Genomic DNA, 21639 nt, shown 5'->3' with positions numbered 1-21639 from the left:
TAATAATGAACATGCAAATGAATACTTGGTTGCTATATTGACATTTCTGTCTCCAATTCATACAGATTTTTTGTTTAAATTTGGCTTCTCATTTTATTGAGGGTAGGGGTCATGATAAAGATGCTCTGTAGTTAAAATGTTGTTTATTAAGCTTAGAAAGGGGATTTTTGAAAAATCTGTTTAGACTTGTCTCCCAAAGCTAACTGTGGTATTAAGCACTGTTTTAAATGGAGGTCAAATTCATGCCTTTAGCTTCATTCTTTAACCTACTGAGCTGTAATTGAATTACAAATATTTCTGCTCCCAGAATTACCCGTCCAAAGTCAAATCATTCTTTAACTAGATGAAATAAGAGATTCATTGTCTGACGTTTAAAGAGAATTTTCCTAAACATGAATTTTTTTTTCCTAGATCAACACATGGGCATTGACTTCCAAAGCATATTTTTGGAGCATGCTATATAGCAAGACTATAAATTTAGCTTTTCATTCTGGTTTAAAAGTTTCAAAAACAAAATAGTTACTTTAATGTTAAAAGTCTATGTATTAAGAATAATTCTGCCCAGGAGTATTTGTCTATATTTGTGAAAATGTTATTCAAGATCTTTTTTTCTTAAGGTAGGAAACTATTTGTAGGCAACAGACTGACAGCATATTTCTCCACCATGGAGTTTACCATTTCTAGGACATTTAATTCAAGGCCGTGCTCTGAACAAAGACTCAGTTTAGGACTTGCTCATTCAAGGTAGCTAATTGTTTATTGAAAAATGGTTAAAGAAGCTTAAAATATAATATTCAGGTAACAACTCCAAATAGTTCAAACACAGATTTACTTATTTTTAATATTCACTGATTTTTATTTTTCCTTTTAAGAACAAGTCTATTCAGAAAAATTCTAAGAAATGCTAGTTTTATTGAATTTTTTGAATTTGGAAAGTAATAAAACAATAGCTTCATGTTTCTCTATAAAATAAAAGCTATAAAAATTGCCAAAAATGTTAGGCAATTTTTATAGACATCTGGTATTATGTTTAACCAGCTTTTTTTCTGATTGGAAGAAAGAAAATTATAAAGGTCATTAGAATCACAATCTGAAGATACCAACTAACTTCTCAAAAACAGAAAATGACTAGGCAACTCTTTTGATCACTAAGTTAAAGGTTGCAAAGAGGAGATGTATCTCATGGTCATGTCAACAAGAAAATTAATATTTTCTTAATTTTTCAGATGAACAAAATTTTTCCCATTCTACGTAGTTTACTTACAGTTTACTATTAGGAACAGATAACCATTTTTAATATAAATATTTCCTATTTGGCTATTAGTTCTCACAAATTCTCCAATTTGGTGACTAGGAAGAGAAACACAGAAATACCACCTATACACAGAAAGTAGCTATTAACCTCCTGCAGAGAAAGATTTATAAGTTTGAGTAAGAATGTCTGTTAAAAATATCTTATTTTGTATGCTGACAGATCTTTTTTTTAAGATGACTCATTGAAATGTTCATTTGTATCTTATTTCCTTGGCTTCAGTCCTTCTGATGCCTAAGTCTCTCTTTAGTAATATATTTTAGGTTCAAGAAGAATTTCATGGATGACAGTAATTTCCTAAATAATAATGTTGAGAGAGAGAACATATATTCCCAAATTAGCTGTTTTTATTTGTGGTGAGAAGTGGTACTCGGCTTCTGAGGAAGGGAGGGGCAGATGTTGTAAGTTTCTGAAAAGGGGTGTGATAGAACTCTAATGTTGGTGTTTATGGCAGACCAGAGGGGGCAGGTCAGGCCCCTGTCTTGCACCCTTACTGCCCATGGTCTCACTGGGACAGCTTATGCTAGACAGGTGGAATGGTGGGCAACAGGGAATGAGAGAAAGAGAGATTTAAGAAATAGAAGATGAAGTAGTAGAAATTTGAGGGGACGAGGATCAAGGTCTTCCATGCTGAGAACTGGGCTGTAGGCAACTATATTTTGATGCCCTCTTCTTCTGCGCATACTCCTACCTTGGCTTCTACTGCTCTGAGTTTCTTTTTAGGCCCATAACCTTAAGTCTCAGCCCTGTCATGCACTCTGCTCTCTCTAGCTGACACATACCTATTTCTCACACCTTCGGGAGATGACCTCTCAACCTTAGTTAACCTAACTTAAAGAGATGACTCTATTGCCGCAGAGTTTCAGGCCAAGTGGGAGGGGATTGGGGTGTCCCGGAGGCCAGTTTGGTAGCAGGGAATCGGGGTGGTGTGGTTTCATGCCTGATCACAATGAGACTTGGCAATAGTCTGAGCAAGAGCAAGGAAGATGAAGGACTTGACATAAATGCACCTGTTGAACATGGTGACTAAGGGGATGGTGATGCCATCAACAGAACGTGGGAACAAATTAGAGTCATGCAGTCGATGCGTTGCTGCCTTCTCAAGAAGGCTGCATGAGCATCAATAATAGGCAGGCACCACCTTGGTATTTGTTTTAGTCTAACTTCACCTGGATACAGATGATAGAGAGAGACTTATGAATAGCTCCATCTAGATTGCACTACCACAGCCGATGCAGGTCTCCTCATCTCTAAATCATTCTCTTTACGCCGTACTTCTTCAGATTAAGTGCTTTGATAGTGTAACTTCTATCCTCTCAAGTCTTCAGGATTGCCTCTATCACTTAAGACTCTATTTGCAAATGGCTAAAAACCTAAGCCAACCTGGTTTAACCTTTAAAGGGAAAGAATAAGTTAACATAACTCAATAAATAGTCCAAGGAGGCTTTGGTATCAAACAAGGCTGAGGCTTCGATGATTTGTCCAAGATACATACAGTTTCTTTCTCTTCCCTTCTCTGCTCTACTTATTTTTCAGTATTCATTTTTCAGGAAGCTTCTTTCCTTGACATAATTGCCAACAGCTTCCAGTGTCACATACTTTCAAGTTTAATGTAGAGGAGAGTAGGAGTCTCCTTCCCAGAAATCTCAGGGAAAAAACAAAACAATTTGAATCAATCACTTCATGTATCTGCTCTATACTAAGTATATAAAACTAGTAACTCTGTCTCCACACTTCTCTTTATACTGTTCTGTCAATCAGCAATGCTCTTCCCTCCAGCCTACAGATAGCCAGATCCTACCTTAACCACCTCCTCTGTGAAACCTTTTATGGTAACACCTGACATACATTCCTTTTTCCTTTAAATTTCCATACTGCTTATTTAAATCTGCCTTATAGCACTTACCACATTCTCCCTTACATCAGGGTTGGATGCATGCATTGTTCTTCCATAAAGCTTTAAGCTCCTTAGGGAGAAGTCTGTAACTGACCAGTCTTTGTATCCCCCAAAGCACCTGGCACTGGTTTGCATGTTGTAGGTGCATGGTAAGCTTCTGTCGAGTGAATGAATGAACACACCAAGTTAAATTATATTTCAATAAGAGATTTGTTAACTAAATCCATCCCTATGGGCAGTATATAGCCTGGAGAAAACCTCACTAGGGGCCCTCTTTCCTCCTACCGGTCCATTTGTATCCAGGTGGCATTATGCTAAAGCAAACATCAGGGTGAAAGAGAAAGAGAGAGAGGGAGAGAAGGAGAGATATCAAAACTACAACCTACAAACAGAAGGGAGGTAACAGTGATGGACCATTGCCATTATAGCAATTAGTAGAACCATGTGGGTTTGGAATGGATTTGAGTCTTGGACCTTTTTTTGGTGGACTAGTGGAACAACTTTGCCCCCCTTCTCTTTCTCTCTCCTCAGTTTTACTCTGAATCAGGGTCTAGCCTGCTGTCCACAGCAACCAAACTGATTAGCTTTGCCTTAAGAATAGCTCTATCAAACTTGATCAGGAAGCTCCCTTATCTGCTTACCATGTAACCTAGCAGACATTTCTGTTCATTTGACACAAGTGATGTAAACTCAGAACCAGCTGAGTCCTGTTCCAACCTGCCCATAATTTACAGGCTAATTCATCTTTCTGTTTACTTCCAGAGCTTCCACCCGGCAACGGTCCAAGTCTCAGCTTTCTTACCTGGGACCTGAACCTCCATTAGCACTTGTAGATCATAAGTCTACTTATGAAGAGGACAGAAAGGTCAGGTACCGATCGCTCATGGGGGGATGGAAGAAGTCTCTCCTGGAGACTACTGTATGCCCTTTAAATGAAGATGAGTTTTCAAGGCCTTTATCTAGTATTATTTCACTAAGTCAAACTAAATGGGAGACTCCATTAAGACCTGATGGGAACTCTAAATTTTACATAATGTTTTACATGGTATTTTAAAAGAAACACAAATTAATTAAATACTTTTAAGAATACATGGTAACTAAAACTGAGCTATTAAGGGTTAATTGATAGTTCTTAGATGAACCATTCTAATAAACACAAGCAAATTACAGGTACTTAGCAGATTATTTGATTATGTAGATATCCTTAAGAAATTTTTAAGAATATCTGAAAACTGTTTTTGTAAAATTTTAAATCTCCTTCTTAAATTATAATAACCTTGGCAAAAGTGTTTGACAACAGAAATATTTGATATACAAGTTATCACAAATTTTAAATTAATGGGGACTGATTAGGTTTTATGGGCATTTGTTCAGTTCATACAATTTTATAATAATTGTTTAAGGGTGCATTTAAAATTAACACTATTAATTTTAGCATCATTCAAAACAACATAAAAATGAAAGAGATAGGAGAAGAATCAACACATGTAACAATATTAAACTTTCTTCATCAGGATGTCTATTGCTGTGGTGGGTACAGTCTAACTTTCACATAAGGTGAACATCCCTCCTCCTCAAATCCTTGCTTAATCACTGAACTTCATTCTTCAGCCCTGATACTCCCATTTTCGATCCTCCATTACTCTTCATTTGAATCTTTTCATGGCAGTTTTCTTATTGAGGCTTATTTCAGGTCATGTTGTCTTATCCTGTTACTAAATTATAAGCTTCTTAAAGTTAGTGACTATATATTATTTATGTTTGTATCAACTTGGGCACCTTGCTTTGCCCTGAGAATAGCCCTGTCAAACCTAACCAGAAGGTCCTTTATTTGGTAACCATGTGACCTAGCAAACATTTCTGTTTATTTGACACATGTAAACCTAGAATCTGTTGAGTCCCATTCCAACCTGCCCATGATCTACAGACTCTTTCATCTTTCTGTTTAGTTACTGAGCTGCACGTAGTAGGACATCAAGGGATTTTAAAACTAGGATGAAAAATTAAATTTTTATAGTAAAATAAGGTCCAAACCACAAGATGTACCAAAGAAAATGAGTCAGAGAATATTTTAATTACAAGCACATCCATTGTACATGATGTAATTTCAAATTGTCTTTAAACAATTTCAGTATGAGAATCCATTTTGGAAGTAATTATAAACACTGATTCACAATGCCAAATTTGGAATAAAGTACTAATTAACGATCTTATGACTATGATGGAAGGATTATTAAGGCTCTCTTTTGGTTTTAATATATTGATAATAAATAGATAGAGGTCTCAATATCTAATAGAGTTGGTTTAAATAAATTTCATAGAAGAACACCTTGTCTCAGAAGCAGCAGGATGAATCCAGTGAGAGAAAACGTTTAGCAAGCATGGTTGCTTACTTCATCTTGCAGTTAAGGACTCAGCACCTCTTCTAGTTCTAGAAACAGGTTCTTCATTTATGTCCATGGTGCTGCCACTCATAACTACAAGATGTATTACGTAAGGAGTTTAATAAGCTTCAAGGGAGAAAGAACTAAACACTGCACTGACGTTTCAAACGTAACAGTACCAATCATATTCAATTTTTGAAAAATAAATTTATTTATTTTATTTATTTATTTTTGGCTGCATTTGGTCTTTTTTTTAAACATCTTTATTAGAGTATCATTGCTTTAAAATGGTGTGTTAGTTTCTGCTTTATAACAAAGTGAATCAGTTATACATATACATGTGTCCCCATATCTCTTCCCTCTTGCATCTCCCTCCCTCCCACCCTCCCTATCCCACCCCTCTAGGTGGTCACAAAGCACCAAGTTGATCTCCCTCTGCTATGCAGCTGCTTCCCACTAGCTATCTATTTTACGTTTGGTAGTGTATATATGTCCATGCCACTCTCTCACTTTGTCCCAGCTTAACCTTCCCCCTCCCCGTAACCTCAAGTCCATTCTCTAGTAGGTCTGCATCTTTATTCCTGTCTTGCCCCTAGGTTCTTCTGACCATTTTTTTTTTCTTTCTTTTTTTCTTTTTTTTAGATTCCATATATATGTGTTAGCACACGGTATTTGTTTTTCTCTTTCTGACTTACTTCACTCTATGACAGTCTCTAGGTCCATCCACCTCACTACAAATAACTCACTTTTGTTCCTTTTTATGGCTGAGTAATATTCCATTGTATATATGTGCCACATCTTCTTTATCCATTCATCTGTTGGTGGACACTTAGGTTGCTTCCATGTCCTGGCTATTGTAAATAGAGCTGCAATGAACATTCTGGTACATGACGCTTTTTGAATTGTGGTTTTCTCAGGGTATATGCCCAGTAGTGGGATTGCTGGGTCATATGGTAGTTCTATTTTTAGTTTTTTAAGGAACTCTATACTGTTCTCCATAGTGGCTGTATCAATTTACATTCCCACCAACAGTGCAAGAGGGTTCCCTTTTCTCCACACCCTCTCTAGCATTTATTGTTTGTAGATATTTTGATGATGGCCATTCTGACCAGTGTGAGATGATATCTTATTGTAGTTTTGATTTGCATTTCTCTAATGATTAATGATGTTGAGCATTCTTTCATGTGTTTGTTGGCAATCTGTATATCTTCTTTGGAGAAATGTCTATTTATATCTTCTGCCCATTTTTGGATTGGGTTGTTTGTTTTTTTGATATTGAGCTGCATGAGCTGCTTATAAATTGTGGAGATGAATCCTTTGTCAGTTGCTTCATTTGCAAATATTTTCTCCCATTCTGAGGGTTGTCTTTTCGTCTTGTTTATGGTTTCCTTTACTGTGCAAAAGCTTTTAAGTTTCATTAGGTCCCATTTGTTTATTTTTGTTTTTATTTCCATTTCTCTAGGAGGTGGGTCAAAAAGGGTCTTGCTGTGATGTATGTCATAGAGTGTTCTGCCTATGCTTTCCTCTAAGAGTTTGATAGTGTCTGGCCTTACATTTAGGACTTTAATCCATTTTGAGTTTATTTTTGTGTATGGTGTCAGGGAGTGTTCTAATTTCATTCTTTTACATGTAGCTGTCCAGTTTTCCCAGCACCACTTATCGAAGAGGCTGTCTTTTCTCCACTGTATATTCTTGCCTCCTTTATCAAAGATAAGGTGACCATATGTGTGTGGGTTTATCTCTGGGCTTTCTATCCTGTTCCATTGATCTATATTTCTGTTTTTGTGCCAGTACCATACTGTCTTGATTACTGTAGCTTTGTAGTATAGTCTGAAGTCAGGGAGCCTGATTCCTCCAGCTCCATTTTTCTTTCTCAAGATTGCTTTGGCTATTCGGGGTCTTTTTTGTTTCCATACAAATTGTGAAATTTTTTGTTCTAGTTCTGTGAAAAATGCCAGTGGTAGTTTGATAGGGATTGCATTGAATCTGTAGATTGCTTTGGGTAGTAGAGTCATTTTCACAATGTTGATTCTTCCAATCCAAGAACGTGGTATATCTCTCTATCTATTTATATCATCTTTAATTTCTTTCATTAATGTCTTATAGTTTTCTGCATACAGTTCTTTTTTCTTCTTAGGTAGGTTTATTCCAAGGTATTTTATTCTTTTTATTGCTGTGGTAAATGGGAGTGTTCCCTTAATTTCCCTTTCAGATTTTTCATCATTAGTGTATAGGAATGCAAGAGATTTCTGTGCATTAATTTTGTATCCTGCTACTTTACCAAACTCATTGATTAGCTCTAGTAGTTTTCTGGTAGCATCTTTAGGATTCTCTATGTATAGTATCATGTCATCTGCAAACAGTGACAGCTTTACTTCTTCTTTTCCGATTTGGATTCCTTTTATTTCCTTTTCTTCTCTAATTGCTGTGGCTAAAACTTCCAAAACTATGTTGAATAATAGTGGTGAGAGTGGGCAACCTTGTCTTGTTCCTGATCTTAGTGGAAATGGTTTCAGTTTTTCACCATTGAGGATAATGTTGGCTATGGGTTTGTCATATATGGCCTTTATTATGTTGAGGTAAGTTCCCTCTATGCCTACTTTCTGGAGGGTTTTTATCATAAATCGGTGTTGAATTTTGTCGAAAGTTTTCTCTGCATCTATTGAGGTGATCATATGGTTTTTCTCCTTCAATTTGTTAATATGGTGTATCATGTTGATTGATTTGCATATACTGAAGAATCCTTGCATTCCTGGGATAAACCCCACTTGATCATGGTGTATGATCTTTTAATGTGCTCTTGGATTCTGTTTCCTGGTATTTTGTTGAGGATTTTTGCATCTATGTTCATCAGTGATATTGGCCTGTAGTTTTCTTTCTTTGGTACCTCTTTGTCTAGTTTTGGTATCAGGGTGATGGTGGCCTCGTAGAATGAGTTTGGGAGTGTTCCTCCCTCTGCTATACTTTGGAAGAGTTTGAGAAGGATAGGTGTTGGCTCTTCTCTAAATGTTTGATAGAATTCACCTGTGAAGCCATCTGGTCCTGGGCTTTTGTTTGTTGGAAGATTTTAAATCACAGTTTCAATTTCAGTGCTTGTGATTGGTCTGTTCATATTTTCTATTTCTTCCTGGTTCAGTCTCAGAAGGTTGTGCATTTCTAAGAATTTGATCATTTCTTCCAGGTTGTCCATTTTATTGGCATATAGTTGCTTGTAGTAATCTCTCATGATCCTTTGTATTTCTGTAGTGTCAGTTGTTGCTTCTCCTTTTTCATTTCTAATTCTATTGATTTGAGTCTTCTCCCTTTTTTTCTTGATGAGTCTGGCTAATGGTTTATCAATTTTGTTTATCTTCTCAAAGAACCAGCTTTTAGTTTTATTGATCTTTGCTATTGTTTCCTTCATTTCTTTTTCATTTATTTCTGATCTGATCTTTATGATTTCTTTCCTTCTGATAACTTTGGGGTTTTCTTTGTTCTTCTTTCTCTAATTGCTTTAGGTGTAAGGTTAGGTAGTTTATTTAAGATGTTTCTTGTTTCTTAAGGTAGGATTGTATTGCTATAAACTTCCCTCTTAGAACTGCTTTTGCTGCATTCCATAGGTTTTGGGTCACCATGTTTTCATTGTCATTTGTTTCTAGGTATTTTTTGATTTCTTCTTTGATTTCTTCAGTGATCTCTTGGTTATTAAGTAGTGTGTTGTTTAGCCTCCATGTGTTTGTATTTCTTACAGATTTTTTCCTGTAACTGATATCTAGTCTCATAACATTGTAGTTGGAAAAGATACTTGATACGATTTCAATTTTCTTAAATTTACCAAGGCTTGATTTGTGACGCAAGATATGATCTATCCTGGAGAATTTGTCATGAGCACTTGAGAAGAATGTGTATTCTGTTGTTTTTGAATGGAATGTCCTATGTATATCAATTAAGTCCATCTTGTTTAATGTATCATTTAAAGCTTGTGTTTCCTTATTTATTTTCATTGTGGATGATCTTTCCATTGGTGAAAGTGGGGTGTTAAAGTCCCCTACTATGATTGTGTTACTGTCGATTTCCCCTTTTATGGCTGTTAGTATTTGCCTTATGTATTGAGGTGCTCCTATGTTGGGTGCATAAATATTTAAATTGTTATATCTCCTTCTTGGATTGATCCCTTGATCATTATGTAGTGTCCTTCTTTGTCTCTTGTAATAGTCTTGATTTTAAAGTCTATTTTGTCTGATATGAGAATTGCTACTCCAGCTTTCTTTTGATTTCCATTTGCATGGAATATCTTTTTCCATCACCACACTTTCAGTCTGTATGTGTCCCTTGGTCTGAAGTGGGTCTCTTGTAGACAACATATATACGGGTCTTGTTTCTGTGTCCATTCAGCCAGTCTATATCTTTTGGTGGGAGCATTTAATCCATTTACATTTAAGGTAATTATCAATATCTATGTTCCAATTACCATTTTCTTAACTGTTTTGGGTTTATTATTGTAGATCTTTTCCTTCTCTTGTGTTTCCTGCCTAGAGAAGTTCCTTTAGCATTTGTTGTAAAGCTGGTTTGATGGTGCTGAATTCTCTTAGTTTTTGCTTGTCTGTAAAGGTTTTAATTTCTCCATCAAATCTGAATGAGATCCTTGCTGGGTAGAGTAATCTTGGTTGTAGGTTTTTCTCCTTCATCACTTTAAATATGTCCTGCCACTCCCTTCTGGCTTGCAGGGTTTCTGCTCAAAGATCAGCTGTTCACCTTATGGAGATTCCCTTGTGTGTTATTTGTTCTTTTTCCCTTGCTGCTTTTAATATTTGTTCTTTGTATTTAATTTTTGATAGTTTGATTAATATGTGTCTTGGTGTGTTTTTCCTTGCATTTATCCTGTATGGGACTCTCTGTGCTTCCTGGACTTGATTAACTATTTCTTTCCCATATTGGGGAAGTTTTCAACTATAATCTCTTCAAATATTCTCTCGGTCCCTTTCTTTTTCTCTTCTTCTGGGACCCCTATAATTCAAATGTTGGTGAGTTTAATGTTGTCCCAGAGGTGTCTGAGACTGTGCTCAATTCTTTTCATTCTTTTTTCCTTATTCTGGTTTGAGGTAGTTATTTCCACTATTTTATCTTCCAGGTCACTTATCCGTTCTTCTGCCTCAGTTATTCTGCTATTGATCCCTTCTAGAGAATTTTAAATTTCATTTATGGTGTTGTTCATGACTGTTTGTTTGCTCTTTAGTTCTTCTAGGTCCTTGTTAAAAGTTTCTTGTATTTTCTCCATTCTATTTCCAAGATTTTGGATCATCTTTACTATCATTATTCTGAATCCTTTTTCAGGTAGACTGCCTATTTCCTGTTCATTTGTTAGGTCTGGTGAGTTTTTGCCTTGCTCCTTCATCTGCTGTTTGTTTCTCTGTCTTCTCATTTTGCTTAACTTACTGTGTTTGGGGTCTCCTTTTCACAGGCTGCAGGTTTGTAGTTCCCGTTGTGTTTGGTGTCTGTCCCCAGTCGCTAAGGTTGGTTTAGTGGGTTGTGTAGGTTTCCTGGTGGAGGGGACTAGTGCCTGTGTTCTGGTGGATGAGGCTGGATCTTGTCTTTCTGGTGGGCAGGTCCACGTCTGGTGGTGTGTTTTGGGGTGTCTGTGGCCTTATTATGATTTTAGGCAGCCTCTGTGCTAATGGATGGGGTTGTGTTCCTGTCTTGCTAGTTGTTTGGTATAGGGTGTCCAGCTTGCTGGACATTGAGTGGAGCTGGGTCTTGGCGTTGAGATGGAGATCTCTGGGAGATTTTCACCGTTTGATATTACGTGGAGCTGGGAGGTCTCTTGTGGACCAGTGTCCTGAACTTGGCTCTCCCACCTCAGTGGCACAGCCCTGATGCCTGGCTGGAGCACCAAGAACCTGTCCTCCACATGGCTCAGAATAAAAAGAAGAAAAAAAAAAGAAAGGAAGAAAGAAGAAAATAAAATAAAGTTATTAAAATAAAAAATAATTACTAAAAAAATTTTTTTAAGTGATAAAAAAAAAAGAAAAAAACGGACAGACAGAACCCTAGGACAAATGGTAAAAGCAAAGCTATACAGACAAAATCACACACAGAAGCATACAATACACACTCACAAAAAGAGAAAAAGGGAAAAAATATATATATATCCTTGCTGCCAAAGTCCACCTCGTCAATTTGGGATGATTCGTTGTCTATTCAGGTATTCCACAGTTGCAGGGTACATCAGGTTGATTGTGGAGAGTTAATCCTCTGGTCCTGAAGCTGCTGGGAGAAATTTCCCTTTCTCTTCTTTGTTCGCACAGCTCCCGGGGTTCAGCTTTGGATTTGGACCCGCCTCTGCGTGTAGGTCGCCTGAGGACGTCTGATCTTTGCTCAGACAGGACAGGGTTAAAGGAGCAGCTGCTTCGGGGGCTCTGGCTCAGGCCGGGGGGAGGGAAGAGTACGGAGGAGGCAGGGCGAGCCTGCGGCGTCAGAGGCCGGCGTGACGTCGCAGCAGTCTGAGGCGCACCGTGCGTTCTCCCGGGGAAGTTGTCCCTGGATCACGGGACCCTGGCAGTGGCGGGCTGCACAGGCTCCCGGGAGGGGCGGTGTGGAGAGTGACCTGTGCTCGCACACAGGCTTCTTGGTGGTGGCAGCAGCAGCCTTAGCGTCTCATGCCCGTCTCTGGAGCTCCTTTAAGCAGCGCTCTTAATCCCCTCTCCTCGCGCACCAGGAAACAAGGAGGCAAGAAAAAGTCTCTTGCCTCTCCGGCAGCTGCAGACTTTTTCCTGGTCTCCCTCCCGGCTAGCTGTGGTGCGCTAACCCCTTCAGGCTGTGTTCACGCAGCCAACCCCAGTCCTCTCCCTGCGATCCGACTGAAGCCCGAGCCTCAGCTCCCAGCCCCGCCCGTCCCGGCGGGGGAGCAGACAAGCCTCTTGGGCTGGTGAGCGCTGCTCGGTGCTGAGCCTCTGTGCGGGAATCTCTCCGCTTTGCCCTCTGCACCCCTGCAGCAGAGCTCTCCTCCGTGGCTCCGAAGCTTCCCCCCTCCACCACCCGCAGTCTCTGCCCGCGAAGGGGCTTCTAGTGTGTGGAAACCTTTCCTCCTTCACAGCTCCCTCCCTCTGGTGCAGGTCCCGTCCCTATTCTTTTGTCTCTGTTGTTTCTTTTTCCTTTTGCCCTACCGAGGTACGTGGGGAGTTTCTTGCCTTTTGGGAGGTCTGAGGTCTTCTGCCAGCGTTCAGTAGGTGTTCTGTAGGAGTTGTTCCACATGTAGTTGTACTTCTGATGTATCTGTGGGGAGGAAGGTGATCTCCGCGTCTTAATCTTCCTCCATCTTGAAGCTTCTTCATTTGGTCTTTGTTGCTGTGCGTGTTCTCTAGCTGCGGCAAGCAGGGGCTACTCTTCATTGTGGTGCTCGGGCTTCTCATTGCGGTGGCTTCTCTTTTTCCGGAGCCCGGGCTCTAGGCACGCGGGCTTCAGTAGTTGTGGCACGTGGACTCAGTAGTTGTGGCTTGTGGGCTCTAGAGCGCAGGCTCACTAGTTGTGGCGCACAGCCTTAGTTGCTCCGCAGCATGTGGGATCTTCCTGCACCAGAGCTCGAACCCGTGTCCCCTGCATTAGCAGGCGGATTCTTAACCACTGTGCCACCAGGGAAGTCCCAATCATATTCAATTTTTGCATTTTAATTTTTTCCCCCTAGTTTCTGGGCAAATATTCTACAATAAAAGCAAGAGCGTTAGGAAGGAAGGAAAAGAAAATCCAATTTTGTTGTTTTTGTTGAAGCTAGTAGATGGCTCAGCATTGTTGCAGAGAACAATCAGATTTCCTGGAGGTCTGAAGATCAGGTTCCCAGAGTTCTCATGAGGCAGGGAAAACTCAGAAGGGAGTTCTTTAAATAAATGGAAACCTAAATCAAATATAGAGATTAGTTTTAGAGAAACAAAAATGGTCCATAACCCAGTGTAATTTTATAAAGATGACACTCTGATTTCTCTCTCTAGTTAAGGAAGGAAAAGGAAGAAAGGAAGAAAGTGACAGGGACACCAATGAGATTTTGCTAAAGCTTGAAGCGAATAAAGGTCTTATGCTTATATTAATACTGCTCATTTGTATGATAATTATATTAGAATCTTTTTGATTTAAAAATTAAGTATTCTTTAAAAGGAAACAACAGAATCAGGGTTAATAAAATTTAATCCTCTTTGGTTAAAGTATGGACTTTCTCATCCAAGTACATTTTAAAGTTTTTTAATAGTTAACTAAATTCTGTAAGATCAAGCACTGGCAAAATTCTTTTTTTTTTTTTTTTTTTCTTATTTTGATGAAGAAGCTCTAACCTGACCTTCTGTTAATTGGGAGATGTTCTACCTTCTGTGGCAGTGCAAAAGTTTTACTTATATAAAGGAGTTATCTCCACCTTGTGGTCTCTTAGAGTTTTGACTACGAAAACTTCAGGAAATGGTTTCAAAAGTCTGTCCTTCCAAACTCTAAGTGGGGTGTCTGACCCAACATCTCATAGTTAGCTGGTGACAGAGCCATGACTACAGCCTGTTTTCTCTTCCTCTCCAAGCTATACTCTTGGCTCTCATAAATGGATTCAGATCTTAGTTACAATGCTGACAAAATTAAGATTAGGATTAGGGGAAACCTGCAGGCTAGAGGTTCCAGTCTCTGATATATAGGCATCTCTTTTAGGGAAACTAAAAAGGTAAAACATATAGGAGATTGAGTCAAAGTCAAATATTAGAAATCCGTAGCTTCATCACAGCTAATTTGGAGACAGGGTTTAGGCAATGGTTGAGAGATAGGACAGAGGATCTATAAAAATGACTATCAGTTTTTGATTATTTGGAGAGTCCCTGCTTCTTGGTCATAGTTACCATTTCCTATCATCATATCTTAAAGTCGTTATCGAGGCAGGAGACCTCTATAGATTGGCATGACATAGTCAATGTAACAAAGTATAGAAATCGGGACATAAGATCTAAGTAGGAAGTTATATTTTCACCTGACCTACACAAGGAGATGGAAGGAAGGAAGCAAGCTGGGAAAATCTCATTGTCTAGCATTGTACCATCTACATTGTAAGTGAGTGATCAGTGTTTTTTAAATAAATGTTTTGTTGTGTGTATGCTCCACGGGCATAAAAGCTTCATTCATTCTTTCATCCAATAAACACTGATTGCATACCTATCACGTGCCAGGTATTGTGTTACGGATGCAAAGATGAACAAGAGCCACTGTCCTTCTCCCTGCATTGGAGCTGCTAGCAGGATACCTCTTGACATATGATAAATAAATGAGCACTGTGCGACTTGACATTGACACAATAGAGGCAGGAACCCTGCAGTGAGGAAGCATATATAAACTTTTATAACTGTATCTCTCTGTGAGTTACTGGTTTGCTCTCTCTCTCTCTCTCTCTCTCTCTCTCTCTATATATATATATATAATCTTTAGCTTTTTAGCTTTTTTTAGATGAGTAAATTCGTCTTTAGCTTTGCAAAATCCCAGAGGTAAAAACCCTTCTGTACATAGTGACTTTAATTTTCTTTTATTCTTCTACTATCTTTTAGCAATAACAAATAAAAGTCAATCAAAAGTCAATTACTCAGGGACAGATTTCCTAGGTTTTGCATCATTCAGTCTTAATAGCCTCATCTTTTGGGGGGTTGGGGCATAGTTTCCTTTAAAGTCAAATTTTTAATGAAAGGGGAAAAAAGAAAATTATTCAAATTAATTAAATTTTGCTTCCTGTTAGCCTATCTTGGAATGTTAACTACTGGACAAAAGGTACTTCATACTGCTTTTAGATGTCTTTGGTTTTGTTGTTAAGGTTTAGGGATACCTTCAGATATCAGATGACCAGGGAAATTTCTATCATGTCAGACTGAGGGTGGACCATCCTGTGTGACAGTGGTTCCAGGAAATGTTGGAGTTTAATGTCCCTAGATGGTATAGCACAGTTGACACTTTCAAAACGTTCAAACATGGCACCCCAAACATTTAGTTCTGGAAGGAGTTTTGGAGATTGTATACTGCTGAGGACCTCAAAAAATGGGCTTTGTCATCAGAATTACCTGAGGAGTATTTTTTAAAACACAAATTCACTCTTAGGCTTACTAAATTAATATTTCTGTTGATGGGACCCAAGTGTCTGTAATTTTAATCTTCGACCCACATGAGTCTGGTAAGCATCCAGAACTGGACACCAACCACTGTTTAGAACTGTAGAGGGTCTGATATTTTGCTCTATTGCAAGCTATAGCCTGACCCAATTTCATGGATGCCAGCAGAATACACAAGAGCTCTGCGTCAGAGACAAACAACGTTTTACTCAAAGCACAAGCAGGAGCCAGAGTATAGCATTTGCACTAGTTCCCCAGCCCAACCCCACTTCCTGTCAAGCTGATGCAAAGAGAGCCAGATGATACCAGCAAATGAACAGGGAGAGGAATCCTGGGCTTGAGGAACCTGATGTTTTTATAATGGGCAATAAGCACATCTGTCCTTTTCTTGGGATGGAGACACTACCTCTGTCCTCCAAGGCTATTTGCTGTACAAATATCCTTGAAAAATTAGCCTGAACAACGGTAGTCAATGCCTCTTTTCACAAGATGTGCAGAAACATGAGAGACCCATAGAGAATTGTCTCCCCCACGCAACTTTCCTTTTGAGGAGGAGGTAACTGAGCCTCAGAGAGCTGAAGAGCTCGGTGATACATTCCATTAGTGGCCATATGAGGCTCATCCAAGAACCCCATTCTTTCTACACCTGTTTCCCTCATGCTTTCCCAGCCACCTGTCTTCCTCTCTGCATTGATTTCCTAGAGTTTAGTAAGATGTCAGAGATGAAATCATTGAAGGATTTGCTGCATGAGTGAGTAGTAATGACAAGTGCAACAGTTGACGGCAGGCCAAGAGAGAACTTGAAACGGAGGCATTGACAAATCTATCACCAGCTGAGCTGCCTTCGCCCATCCTATTTGGCTTGCAAGTAAAATGAGAGGGACACCAGGCTTTTATTTCAATTGACTTGGCAATGTAGACTTTGACTTTGGAAGCAAAAGGATAGTATTTGAAGTTCCTTGCTGTCTTCTGTTCCTGACATTCAGCTCCCTAAGGGGTAAATTACTGCGTGTTAATGAAAGAGAGCACTAATAGTTTTGTAGTCAATTTGCTGTAGACATTTTTAGTATATTTTAATAGAAAAAGTAAAAAATAAATCAATACAGATCTATATACGTCACCTAAAACCCTTTCTCAAACAAAGTGAGCAATATATTTAACAAATTATTGAATAATGGGCCTAAAGACCAAACACTGAACAATATCTATAACAAGGAAAAATGATGATAAAAACGATGATATTCTGAATATATTTGCCTTTAAGAGGATAAAAATTTGCTAGCTCTGACACTTTACTGGCAACTAAAGAAATTGGAATAGGGAAATTTTGAAATAATTTTGACTCCTTGTGAAGAAAATGCAGAATTTAGAAATCCAAATTGATTACTATTTACTTCTGGGCACTAATTAAGGAAAACCTTAGAGAAAACATGCAATTGATAACCGTCGACACCACTTAATGCATTTTAAAAATTATTTTGCCTTGTTTAGATACACTGGCCTGCCTTAGAACTTTAGCCAGTTACAAGATTTTAGAGCTTTGACATTTACGAAGGACATATCTTGAAAATTTCACAAGTCCTCAAATATGTAAATACCACTATAGCACAAAAACTTTTTAAAATTGGGGGGTTATTTTTCTTACAGATCCAACATATTTATTACTCCCCAAGAGTTAATACCTATGCAATTGTGAAATGAGAACTACGAGCTCACCTTCAGATGAGCAGACACTCTAAGATCGATCCCATCCAAGTCACAGCATGGTGGCAAGCAATTCAGAACGATTTTTCACAAAATAACAAATCACTCTGTCTCATAGATCTTTAAGGCCACTCATAACCAATCAAACCATGACTCAAAGCTGTGAATGCCAAAGGGTCTGCTGTATAAGAAAAGAGTATATGCAGAAATTTAGATGATTAATGTAACTCCCTCTTCCCTCAAGGACAAGAACATTCCTGTGGAAGAAGAAATTGAACCCGCCCCAGTTAGGAGGATTCTGAAAGTTAATGCTCCAGAATGGCCCTACATGCTGGTAGGGGCTGTGGGCGCAGCTGTCAATGGGACAGTCACACCCTTCTATGCCTTCTTCTTCAGCCAGATTCTTGGGGTAAGCAAACAGCTGGACCAGCTTTATTCTCCTCCTACCTTTGGTTTGTCTATCAGTGGATATCGTCATTTTTGATAGGTTGGCTCTTTGTTGTAATGTTTTTAGCTCTTTTCTTTTTTTAAGCTCTTTTTTTAGCTCTTTTTTCTCATCTCTAAAGGATTAAAAATGTCTCGAGTCTCCATCACACAGGAGGTAAGAAGGTGAAGCGGTCTGTCATTTGGGCTGGCAGCACCCTTCAACAGGCATCGTGTCTGTAAAAAAACAGCACTATAGCTGCAAATTTAGTGTCAAAGGAGGGCAGTTAACCTATATGCAAACCAAATCAGAATACAAAGCTGGTTGGTTGAATAATACAAAAGGATTGGGGGGCCATTTTGATCTTGCTGAACAGCTGAGGTACAAGGTTTGACTTGTAATAGCAGGTGTTCATGCCTGTTGTATAATGCTCTTCTCTTCTGCTGGTTGCACCATTGAAATGGGGAAGTGGGGAGAAAACAGGAAAAGGAAGAGAGAAGTAAAATAAGGCATGGATAAAGAATAAGCTTATTTCAGTTTTCACCTCCTAGGAATTTTGATATTCTCCATCTGACTTCATTGTTATAATAAAATAATAATAATAATAATGACTACAAACATTAATTAGGCACTATCTAAGAACTTTGTATACAATAGTTCACTAAACTTTTCTAATAACCACCTGTGGTAGGTATTCTTATTGTTCCCATTTGACAAAGGAGCAAACCAAGGCATAAAGAACTTAGGGGAACGAGTGGTGGATCTGGGATTTAAATCCAGGCAGTGTGACTACAGAGCCAAGTTCCAATAAAAACTTATCATTGCAAACTTAGTTCTCAAAATGCTATCACATTCTCTTAGTTGAAATTTACACACACATAAATCCTGTGAGGTCAACAAGGAGGCAAACCTAGAATCTAGAGAACTGTAACAACTTGTTCAAGGTGACACAGGGTCACATTAGGTGATGGGACCAGGACTAGCACCAGCTGTTTTGAAGGATTTGTGAGAGTCCTAAGTTTTAGTTTCCCTCTCTACTGTTCTTTCTCTCTTGTGGTCTCTCTGGCAGAGTTCCTGACCAGAAGTTAAGTCCCCTCAGGCATGAGTTGTATAGAAAGACTTGTACAGTCCACAAGCAAAATCAAATCAATCCTATAGGGAGGGCCTCAGCCACCGCTTCAATTTTCACACTGCCCCCTTGTGTTAAGTGAGGAAATCATCAGAAAGGTAGGAAATTGGAAACACAGGGGCCAACTCTGGTAAACTGAATTTCTGGTTATGCTGAAAATATTTTAATAATTAATTTATATTCATTAATATCTAGTAAATACCATACCCTAAACATAATAGAAATGTTCTTTTATTCACTCAACAGGTATTTGTTGATTATCTCCCCTAGACTAGGGACTTGGGAACACAGTGTCAGTCAGGGCGCCTTCCCTAATGCAGTTTCCAGTCTATGAGGAAGGTAGACATTAAACCAAAAAATCCACTCATCATTCACAAAATATTTATCGATCACTTACTGTTTTCCAGACACTGTTGCTGGTATTAGCAGTACAGTGAGGAGCAAGAAAACCAGAGCCCTCCCTGCTCTCATAAAGCTGACCTTCTACTAGGGAGAGGCTCTGGAAATGCATTCCACTGAGCAGTGATGCAGATGTAGAGGGTGTAGGGGGTGGCATTGAATCTGTTAAGACCCAAGACTATGCCCTAGATGTACACTTTTAAAATAATTCCAGGATGTCAACTTCTTTGCTGATCATCTCTTTCTCTCTTATAAATGCAGAGTATGGAATGCATTCACTCAACTTTACCCAAACTCTGTGTATGAACTGCTTTAGGAAGAGTCCTGGGTTCCCTGCCAGGAGACTTTTTTTCTGCCCTGGGGTCACATCATGCCACTTCTCTGGGTCTCAGTTTCCTTAACTATAAAAGGAAGGATTGACAAAGATGATCTGTAAGATAACTTCCAGCTCTAGTGGTCTATGAAATGGCCAAGTCAAAACAAATTTGATGATCCAGTTATAACCCCTGCCCTTGGTTATTGGTGGTGAGAATATTCTCTGTGATTCTTCTGGTCACAACCATAAAATCCTAGCCTGAGCAATTCAGCTTTTCACTTAAGGACCGAAGGATCAGAGTAGCAGGATCTAGTTGGTGAAATCCAAAATCTGCTCATCGTTAAGGCTCTCACAGGGTTATATTTGCTAAGAGGATAAAGCTTTACTATTCTTCTTCTTTGATAAAGAAGGTTGTTTTTGTGTGCCTCTTAGCATAATTATCACATATTCATCAGTGGGTTCATGATGCTTTCATCTCGTAGGGTATAATCATGAGTCAGATAATAGTCTGGTTTTAATTGCACTGTTTTCATTCTGACATATCTAAAGGGCACAATATTCACAGTTGGTACTGAGACCACAGTTTGGAACGAGGACCCAGCAAATCATTGGGCGTTAGGGGCCTGGTTGCTAATCTAGCGAAACCTCAATGTACACGTAAAGCATAATGTCTCTGGTTCACTTTCCCTGGGTTTATGTGACTTGGAAAAGGTGCCAAGTGTTCCAAGCACTGCAGTTTGGACATAGCATGCTGGAGAAAAGTATGAACGCTGGAGTCAGCCAGCCCTGGACTTGCCGCAGGTCTCTGCTCTGTGCTGTCTGCATGCATCTGGGCAAGTGGTTTCCCCTTGATGAGTCTTAGCTTCCTTATCTATCATATGGGGCGAGAAAATCTACCTCACTGGGTTGTTTTAAAAATCCTAATTTAAGGAAATCCTCATTTAAGTTAAAGTAGGTTAAGTAACACATTTGCATCTGGTAAATAGCAAGAGTCTAGAAAATGCTCATTTTCTCCTTAAACAAACTTACCTTTACAAGATGATGTAGATGTGCTTGAACTACAGCTAGTCTAAAAAGAGAAGAACCAGGGGATGGGCAGTCCTTTGGGTTGCATTTCAGTAAGAATGTACAAAGAACTCATGCAGTAGAGTTTGGGGTGGGGGGGGAAAGATTACAGACAGCTGATGCCCAATCTTGAACTTAATATTAGCCAAACATTCTTTTTTAACACTGAGAAGATGGGTAATATCAAGAGCCAAGAGAGAGTGCCCAGAAGAAAACCACTGCACTGGAATCTGGAAACCAGGCATTTCCTTATCTAATAATAACCACCAGCTAAATGAACTTGGACAAAGGACTCGATCTTGTGGGCTTTAGTTTCCCATCTATAAAATAAGAGTTAAACTGGCTAATATGCAGTATTATAGTCCATGATTATAATAGGTGACCTTAGAGAGGAATGAGAATTATGGCATCACTGTTTGGGGTTTGTGGGGATTTGTATAGCGATTTTTAAAACCAAACTGAAATATGTCTTTAAGTCCTTGTATTTGTAAACTGTAAAGTAAACTTACATCAGTTATTCCATGGTGGGGTGAATGACTGTGGCATCTTTTGAACCCACTTCATTCATTAAGAATGAATGTATTCTTTATTGCTAAGAACCATAACGGGCCCAAAAGCTCTGTCCTAGAAACAGTACATCTCATTAATTTAGAACCCCTTCCCCTACTTTGGAATTTGCGATAATTTCAATGGGTTACTTCTGCTTTACAAAAAAGGATTTGTTAATGGAGTAGTATACATTGTTTACAGGAGATTTATTTGGCATATAGCAGGCATTCGATAAATATTTGTTGAATAAATGGTTTCCTTTGAGCAACTGCTTTCTGGCATTGTTCTAGTTACTCAAATTAATGCAGAGCAATAAGTAAGGATTTATTGTGCAGCTCTCTAATAAATAGCTTTTCTGAACTCTCACAGTTC

General features: G+C 38.8%; 1 protein-coding gene across 2 annotated transcripts in view; it reads left to right on the top strand.

Moving 5' to 3' along the window:
- Positions 1–21639, top strand: part of ABCB11 (ATP binding cassette subfamily B member 11) — a 90986-nt gene that overhangs the window by 51641 nt on the left and 17706 nt on the right. For both annotated transcript variants that reach the window (XM_036858572.1, XM_036858571.1), the window contains 2 exons: positions 3972–4074; positions 17630–17794. In XM_036858572.1, the coding sequence (XP_036714467.1) occupies positions 3972–4074; positions 17630–17794 (268 nt within the window). The remainder of the gene's footprint in view (positions 1–3971; positions 4075–17629; positions 17795–21639) is intronic.

This window comes from Balaenoptera musculus, chromosome 7 (assembly GCF_009873245.2).
Source record: "Balaenoptera musculus isolate JJ_BM4_2016_0621 chromosome 7, mBalMus1.pri.v3, whole genome shotgun sequence".
Taxonomy (NCBI): Eukaryota; Metazoa; Chordata; class Mammalia; order Artiodactyla; family Balaenopteridae; genus Balaenoptera; species Balaenoptera musculus.
Note: the sequence above shows the minus strand (reverse complement) of the source record. Positions and strands in the feature narration are given on the sequence as shown.